This window comes from Diplotaxodon limnothrissa, linkage group LG20 (assembly GCF_057381915.1).
Source record: "Diplotaxodon limnothrissa isolate DT_005_m linkage group LG20, D_limnothrissa_male_GT1.1, whole genome shotgun sequence".
NCBI lineage: Eukaryota > Metazoa > Chordata > Actinopteri > Cichliformes > Cichlidae > Diplotaxodon > Diplotaxodon limnothrissa.
The window spans coordinates 22043119-22052150 of record NC_140615.1 but is presented as its reverse complement, the minus strand read 5'-3'; the positions used below and the strand labels follow the sequence as shown (position 1 = coordinate 22052150).

Sequence of the window (9032 nt, the reverse complement as noted above, 5' to 3'; positions counted from 1 at the left end):
AAAACCGTAGACTTGTGCGCAACAAGCAAGCGAATAATGAAGAGAACAGATTTTTAGACGGGGAACTTTTCTTGAAGTATACTGAGAGAGAGAGAGAGAGAGAGAGATGTCCATGAAGTGTGATTTTATCGTGGTGGAGGCAAAACAGCAAAAGTCAGAGGTATTTCATGACGATGTCAAATTCAAATTTGACAAATAAAATTTGAATTTGACGATGTTTATGTGAAGCGTAGTTTGGATCTTCTTTTGCTGCTGGTTCAGTCATATTGTTTGTCTAGCGCAAAAAAGACGTAAACACAAAGCAGGGACCCGCCGAAACATCAGAATCAGCGAGCTGTCGGCTTTGAGCCCCGTCAGGTGAGAAAGGCCACTTTGAGCAGAATCCGTGTTCCTGCTCTCATTTACTGTTTTAGCTGTTTGGTGGTTGTTGAAATTGTGTGCGGTTTAACCTGAGATTCTGGCATTTCCGGCAAAATTAATTTATATAAAAAAAATCGATTCAGGATTTTAATTGATATCACGTTATCCAAGCTAGAATCGATTTAAATCAATAACCAAAACACGCCCCTACTACTAACCACAAAACAAGTTTTCCCATTTCTCATAATACCATCTGCATCAAGACTCCACACAAGGCTGAAAATGTTTTGCACACCCGTTTTCTACATTGGGTTTATTTCTGATCAAATACCCTGCACTCCTCGTGCTCGTCGTCGCTCCATGCCATTTGCCACCCCAATAGAAAAAAACCTGGAAACGCCCCTGTTCACGTGCAAGCTGGCATGTCGCACTTTTTTTTTCTTTTTTTGCTCTGCGTGTGCTCAAAGTCACAAATTATGCATATGTCAGCGAATATGATGCAAGGAAAACAATGAAAAGAAAAAAGTTGGACTGAAGCTCTAGTCTTTTGTTTAGCTTCCTGTCAGCCTTCTTGTTTTCACTTATTAAGGGAGACGGGGAAAGTATGTAATAAAGCAACATATTTGTAAGTAAACTTGTAACTTGCATGGTTTCTTTGCTCTCTAGTAACCCATTCTCTTCGTCCTACATATAGTTTTTAGGGATTTTAGCGCTCTGTGCAAATAATAAAGCACAAGCACCAGCATAACAATCATAACAATTATTTGCAGTTAAATAATCCCCGGCAGCGCCACGGTATAAAGCAAATGTAAACAACCTAAAATGACATAACAAAACATTAAAATAACTTCGGGTAATTGCAGAGAAACAGCTCCCCTTGAGGAAAGCGGTAGCGAGCCAACGCCCGGCAGTGAACTCCTACGCTGGTTCCTAGTCCCTCCCTCTTGTAGAGTTTCCGCAGAGCTTCTGTGGTCGTGCTGGAGTCCAATAACCGCATTTCATCAAGACCTCTGCTCGGAGAAGTTGATTCATCCGCCTGAGGGGAAAATAACGACTCGCCAATTTAAGCAAGAGCAACGATAAACCGCACCAGGGCAGCACTCTCTAAACTTTCCTCCACTAAAGAAAGAAAGAAGAACATTTGTTTAATCTGCTCGTAGTTAGGGGTCGAATACACACTGTCTGTTTAGTGAACTTTGATAAAGTACAGAATGGCTGATACAAGTGCGTCCGGCTCTCCCAGCTGCGTGGAGAGGCTGAAAAGCTACGTGAAGACCCAGAAAGGGTTCATCCTGGCAGCAGAAATAGTAAGTTTGTTCTCACTGTGATATTTGTGTGCCGCTCTGCTGTGATGATCCACGTTTAACGACTCACAGATATGGCTTTAATATGCTGCGTGTAAAGCTCACTTGTAACTAATCAATAATTTATAGATGGCTAAGTGGATTTGTGTTCTGTATCTATTGATTTTTTTAATCACTAATGTGTCATTTTCCCTTTGCTCGGTTTTCTTTTATTTTCTTATTCACATTTCTCACTCTAGTCTGTATAAGGAATGAAAAGTATGTGCTTTCTCAGAGTTGAAGGGATTCCACCTGTCACTGCTGCTCCACTGTTTTTGCTTTTTGCACCAAGGAGCTGAAATGCTGATCATTAAAGGTCACATAGGTTAACTCAGCCCACCGTCTCACGTGCTCGCTTACAGGCTGGATATTGTCTGTAGCCAGAGTAGCAAAATGCAAAGTATATCACATTATTGGTAGTATAAAGGCTCATAAAAGGATTTTCCATCCCACATTATAGGTTTGCACATCTGGCTCTGGTTAACAGGACTGCATGCACCCCGCAAAGGCAGGAATAGAAGTATAAATGCAAACAACCACCAGCTCCTAATAATAAACTGTCTTAGTGGCAAATTAAAATGACTTCCTGTCTGGGAATACTGTTGTACTTTACTGTCCTTGACCACTATTTTCACATGAACGCCTTTGTTTGCATTTCACAGCGGTGTGATCTCTTAACACATGAGTCACTTTAAGTTTAAATACTTTGCATAAGTTCCGTATTGTCAGTGGATCAGTATCTAAGTAAATTTACTTAAGTACTGTACTTGATGTCATTGCACTTCCACTGCTTTTTTTTTCTGTGTTGCAATTTACAAACTAAGATTTTTGTTATAGATTCCAGTCAGCTGGTGAAATATAACGCAATGTATGAGAATGCAAAACAATCAGCACCACTTGGAGACTCATAATAAATTCCATATGCATAGTAAAAGGACAACAGTATGGATTGAGTAATATGATTACAGAAGCTTTGGAATATAGGACTTTTACTTGTAGTTGATTTATGTTTCCTTCAGGCAGAGAATGAATACCTTTTAAAGTGTTTGTCAGCTTCACATTAAGCTCTTGAGTCGAAGTTTTATCAGATCACCCTACATGAGTCGAGGGAAATGACTTGTGTTAACACAACCAAACATTAAACTGTACAAATTGCCAGATATTTCCTGTATGTTTCTGCTCTAATAGGTTCACTGTTAACATAGATCCCAAATATTTAATAGCATTCATCCACCCGATAAAGGATAAACTGAACATAGTAAATTGCAAAGACAAAAGGAAAAACAAATAAAACGGGTCAGCATTAATATCCAAAACAAAATGAATTAATGCGTTCCACTGAGTAAAACGGAGAATGCGCTTTTTTTCCGCCGATCAAACTTCTTGCTCTCATAGCTCGACAAGCTCATTATAAAGCAGCCCCTCAGATGTTGGTGGTCAGTAGTCTGCCCACTGTAAACCCCCCCCCCCCCCCCCCCCCCCCCCCCCAAAAAAAATAAAATAAAAATCCGCTTTGCCAGATAATGGAAATTCCAAGCTGGTGTGAAGTTTTACCCTGGGAACAAAGAATGCATGAAATGTTTAGCGCACACATCTCTGGTCTGCCATTCAAGGATAGGTTTGCTTTATGCTTCACTGAACACCCTTCATAGTTTGTTTCCTCTCCTACTCATTACTTTACTGGAGACTGATAAACTCAGACGGAAGTCATCTGATGGTGGATATCTGAAATGCTTTGGAGTGTAGGGAGAAGGACCGTGGGAGCAAACAGGAAGGCAAATGTGATTAGTGCTTATTATGGGTGTTTCCATTTTAATAGGAAAAGGGGGTATCTCATCCCAGCAGGCAGGGATGCAGAAGCATGCCAGTTGTTAAACCAAAAATGTGAAGGAATAAACTTCCTGACTTCACGCACAGTATTTTAGCCTCAAGGTTTCAGTGCATCACCAAATTAGGTTTAGACCTATTTTTATTTTCTGCCTGTAAGAAGCATGACCATGCATGAACATGTTTGTATTTGCAGAGCAGGTCGCAGTCACACCCATGTAGCGCATGTTTCACATGGCACAGTTAAGTCTTTGGCAATGAGTTGTGATGAGCTAATTAATGACCTTGTTTATAATATTAAGAATGTGAACTAGTTCAGTGATTGAAGAGTGGAAATCCGTTTTTAGTGATTCAGGTTTTTTGGGGGTGGGTGGGGAATGCAACGTGTATAATGGGTACAAATGAGTAATTTTAAGTAAGAAGAGAGATGAAATAGGACTTTCCCTTCTTGCTCTTGCACACATTCATTGACTTCCCTAGCAACTGTTGCTGTTTGGAATGGCTCTGCACTGTGTACTACGTCTTTGCCCTCATGTTGCTGCTGACTATAAATAGCCAGCCGTTCACAACAGTTTCCCTCCCAGTCAATTCAACGAGAGCAGCTTATTTTTCTGATTTGAAAAGATCCTGCCTGGGATCTTTTAAAGCTGCCTGGTGCAAACAGATCTACTGCTGTGTGCAAAACATAAAGGTGTCAACAACTCAGAGACTTTCTTGTTCAGAGGGACTCTTGTGTAGTGGGTGTTTCTCTGTGCGACGGCCTCCTCAGTAGCCACTGCTCTCAGAGCAGCCGCCTCGAGCCCGAATAGAGCTTCTTTTGTGTAGGGCCTTGGCCTCAGCCTCCTGACTGCACTACAGAGGCAGCCTGTGCCAGTCTCAGGAACACACGAACTACTGATGCATCAGAGTTGCTGGCTGGCTGTTTGTGTGTGGGGAGGGGAGGCTGTAGTGACAGATGTAGGGGCTGGTGTCAAGTCAGTTAAATCATGCGTGTATCATATAGACTGCTGTGATTTGACACTGTCTCCTGAGTCGTCTGTGTCTGAGAATAAAACATTGCATTGAGTGCAACTGCCTTTTTTAGATGCATGTCAGAGTTAAGAGTGTGATTTTTATTTAGTAAGTATTACACGACTATGATGAATGTAACCATAGATTATGATGTGATGTGCTTTCTTTAAAAGGCTCTGGGTCAAAAAAGAATCATACCTAATATAAGATTTAGGGTAAAAAAGTAAGTATATATTTTTTTTTTCTAGTGTTAGGATGCTTACGTGTTTAAGACCTGTAGTGATTAATTAGTAAATTCATTAGTTAAAAGAAGGAATATCATTTTTCATTCCTATGCACCATAAATCTAATGTTTTCAGTGGGTTTTAATGTAATTTCCCCTTTTCCTATATATGCAGTCTTGTTTTTTGGCACGTGTGTAAGTGGCACAAACCCTGCTGTGAGGTTTAAAGACAACTGTGCAGGAAAAGGATTCCCTGAATGTTGTCACAAATCAAATAAAATGAATGCCAGTTAGTGTGTTTTAGCAAATATAGTTGTTATACTTTTGAACCTTTGAAGTTTGCGCTTCTTTACGGCTGTTATATAACTTTGTGTGAAAGCATCTGCCCACACAGTTTGACAGCGGCAACAATAGCGATATTGAAAAACAGACTGATAGTGAGCTGTAGGCTGCCTGAGTTTATGGTTTCTCCACACTGGCCGCGTTTCATTGGAGCGAGAAGAATGCACGCTGACTTTTTTTTCCCCCCTTATATGGAAAAATATGATGAAACAATCACTGGCTGTAAATCTAAGATGAAAGCAGCTTCTGATAGGCAGACACTGTGCATTATGCTCGGTTCAGTTGTCTCACTCTAATAGTATTTTGTCTAGAAAATAATTTGTTAGCATGAATAGCTGTTGTCATGTGAATGTTGACTTGGAAGTAGTCAAGTGGCTGCTGTAAGCAGAATAATGATGGCTTTGTTGGAGTCATTTACTGTCCAGCTGGACGTGACAGCTCTATAGACAGATTATTTTCTGTTGCTGTGTGACGCTACAAAAATGTGCAGCATCTCAGAGAAATTGCAGCTGATTTTTTTATACCTGGAAATTCTAACAGGGTAGAGGAATTTACGCAGTGTGGGTGTTAGTTTCCTGTGAAATTTACACTCATATCAAGTCTTATCTTCTAATTTCTCTCATCTCTATCTTAGCTTGTCAGTTTTATCGTCATCATCTGCTATGCTTCTTCCGTGTCTGGAGGCTACTCTGCGTTGGGCATATGTGAGATGATCTTCTCCATGATCTTCTTCGGCATCTTCATGATGGACCTGGACAAGCAGATCCTAGTGATCAACTGGGTCTGGACTGTGAGTCCGCACACACATAACTGCATGCACATGACACATTTCTGTGCTAAATTGCATAATACTTCATCTTTTGCGTCCCTCTTTTGTGCAGGATCTGTTCCGTGCTGGGATTGGTGCCGTCCTCTACATCATCACCTCTCTGGTCAATTTCATTGGAGGATCTGGGGATGGAGCTCGTATCGCAGGCGCGGTTCGTTAAGCCAGAATGACTCAGCCTGAGTTCTTAGCTGCATACTGCATCCGCTCATATTTATTTCTGTTTATTTTGACAACTGATGGCTGTTACCACTGACTAATTTCGGTGCTGCCAGTTATACATGTGAAAACTGAATGCCTGGTGTAACAAAGGTTGTTTTTTTTTTTTAAGCAGAAAAAACCAACAACCCCATTTTAAAGTTGCTTTATCATTAGTTTTTGCCTTTGAGCAGGATACACCTGTAACCTTTAAAAACTTTGCAAGCCAAAGCAGAAGTGTCTCAAACCTGCATTCTTTGTAATGACCAGCAGGTGGCAATTCTTTTTGGTTACAGAGATATCAGGCTATATGGATGATCTCAGAAAACACTTTGATGAGATGGAAAGGGCAGTGCAGCTTATAGTATGTGGAAGTGTTAATACAGTTAATTTCTTACTGGAAAACTAAAAATAATGCATGAACAAAATGGTAAGACTGAGCCTGTAACTGCATCACAATCTCTGTTTCCTTTTACACTGAATCAGAGGACATTAAATATTATTTTGTCGGTTTTTGAAAGATTTTGTTTACTATTTATCAGTTTACTTTTTAAAAAATGAACTAAGTGGGCTTGTTATGCTCCTAATGACAGTAGATTTTCTGTATGTTAAAGATAAATTTCACATCTCATTTCCCCACCACAACCATCCTCGTGGTATGCTATGTCTACACGTAGTCTTTTGTATTAATCACGTGTATAGCTCCAAACATGTGCTTTGCAGCTGTATATCAGGCACAGGCCTGTCCCCACATTGGCTTCTTCATGAACCAAAGTGTCCAATAGTGTGAAGAGCACAAAGTCTTCTGGCACTTAACTTTAACAAAATACTGATAATTTATTTAGATTGTATTTGTGTTAGTTGTGATTCTGATTGTCAGTTCTTGCTTCTTAGGTGTTTGGCTTGATCGCTGGGCTGATATTTGCATACGACACCTACACAATCTTCCTCCAAGTCAAAAGTAACAGACAGCACTCAGCAGCTCCAACTGGTGAGAAAAACAGTTTTTGTTAATGCATTCAAAACGCGTTCTTGGCTTTATTTGATATGTGCAATTTTCTCTAATATCTTGACTGTTTTTGTTTTTAACAGATGACAGAGTTTAAATGTTCTCACACAGAAATACTTCTGTCAAGAACACAGAAGAACCAAAAGCAGTCATTTGGGCAAAGGTTAACAGAGGAGCGGGTCAGAGAGGAGGATGGACAGTAAAATGAGCAAGTCACAGTTTAATAAATGCTGCTGCAGGGCCTGAACAGATAAGAAACAGAAAAGAAGATGACATAGCCTTAATAAGGGGTGCTGGCATCTGTCTGTATGTCTACTCCATGAGGGATTCCCCTCTCAAACTTTTATTCCAACCAGACTAAAAGGGGAAAGCTGCCAATAATAGGGAACACTTTGATTAATGCAGAGAGATTATGAAAGAGCGACCTAGCACTCACAGAATCCTCAACCGATGCTTCTGAGATAATTCCATAACAGCAAAGACGCTGGTGAAGTATAACCTCCTGGGTGATAAAAAGCTTTTTAAAATATTATTTTGGGGGCAGCAAACTCATAAAGCACTCTTTTTTTCCAGGTGTCCCCTTAATCACTGAAATAAGAGTTCATTTTCATAATCCTTTAAAATATCTCCCCATATAAGTGCCCAATGGTCTTATCAAGATGCCAAATGGCCAGACTTGCTTCTAGGACTTTGGATGACGTCATCATGCAACTTGTCTAATACACTTGTCTACTGTTCACTGTTGGACTGCTGTAGTAAATAGTAACTGTGTTATTTGGGCTTCAGAAGCAACTGACACAGAGGTGGTGCTTTTTGAATCGTTTAATATTATAAATGTCTTCTTGGGGGACTTTTTTTTGTACTTTCTCAGCTGGTTACACCTTTGCTTTTCTGTTATTTAATAGTGTTCTGTGTGTTTTACAGTGCCTTAAAAGTCTCATTCAGAGTAACCAGTTCCCTCACCTTCTTCCGTTTCATCTTTTGTTTCTAAGTACTAAAACATTTGATTTCATTTTTATTAATCAGCAGTCTTTGGTCGTTTTTCTTCTAGAATTTTGGAATTTAGGACCCATAGATAGCCCATTAACTAAACAACCTCACTTATTATTTAAAATTACATCGTCATCCTCAAGTTTTGCCTACAGCTCTTGGATTCCTGCTCAGGTTATGCATTTTTCTTACGTTTGTAACACATTGTTTTAAGGTGCTACAATATTTTTCTGTAGACTGTATACTGCTCAGTAGCACAGTCCATTTTTTGAACATGCTATGTTAACATTAGGATATGTACTGCGAGTGTTTCCTCAACCCCTTTGGTGTTTTTTTTTTTTTTTGTTTGTTTTTTTCCATCTTAATATGCTTTACAAGAGTCTGTAATTTAAAAGTTCAAAGGGAAATAAAAGCCATTTTACCACAAAGAAAATGAGTTTTCTGGCTTGCTCTGTACACTCATGTGTCCTGCTAAATTATCTTAAAGTGCTTCATTTACAAGTGTATACAGTCATGGTAAAAAGTACACTATCTGTTCAAAGGTATTGCATATCAGGACACCTGGTCCTTGTCAGGTCTATAAAAATTGGGTAAATACAGCACGAGATAAACAAAAAGATGACGTGATATATACAGAAGCAATCCTGAGAAAAACTAAATACGCTCCCATGATTCAGTCATGGAATGACCTTTACTAGCAATAACTTGACGTAATCATTTTCCGCATGACTTTATGAGTTTCCCTCGTTGCTGTGGAGGAATTCTGTCCCGCCCTTCTTTACACTATTGCTTCAGTTCATCGAGGTTTGCAGGTATTCGTTGATGAGCGGCTCTCTTAAGGTCCCACCACAGCATTTCAGTCAGGTTGACGTCAGGACTTTTACTGGGCCATTGCGACACCTT

The 9032-nt window shown here is 39.8% G+C and overlaps 1 protein-coding gene across 1 annotated transcript; it reads left to right on the top strand.

Moving 5' to 3' along the window:
• The first annotated feature begins 1344 nt into the window (after nucleotides 1–1344).
• Nucleotides 1345–8543, top strand: plp2b (proteolipid protein 2b). Its single transcript, XM_085344783.1, has 5 exons — nucleotides 1345–1667; nucleotides 5741–5896; nucleotides 5988–6086; nucleotides 7025–7121; nucleotides 7223–8543. The coding sequence occupies exons 1-5, from the start codon at nucleotides 1572–1574 to the stop codon at nucleotides 7234–7236; spliced, it is 462 nt and encodes a 153-aa protein (XP_085200909.1). The 5' UTR covers nucleotides 1345–1571; the 3' UTR covers nucleotides 7237–8543.
• The last annotated feature ends 489 nt before the right edge of the window (nucleotides 8544–9032 follow it).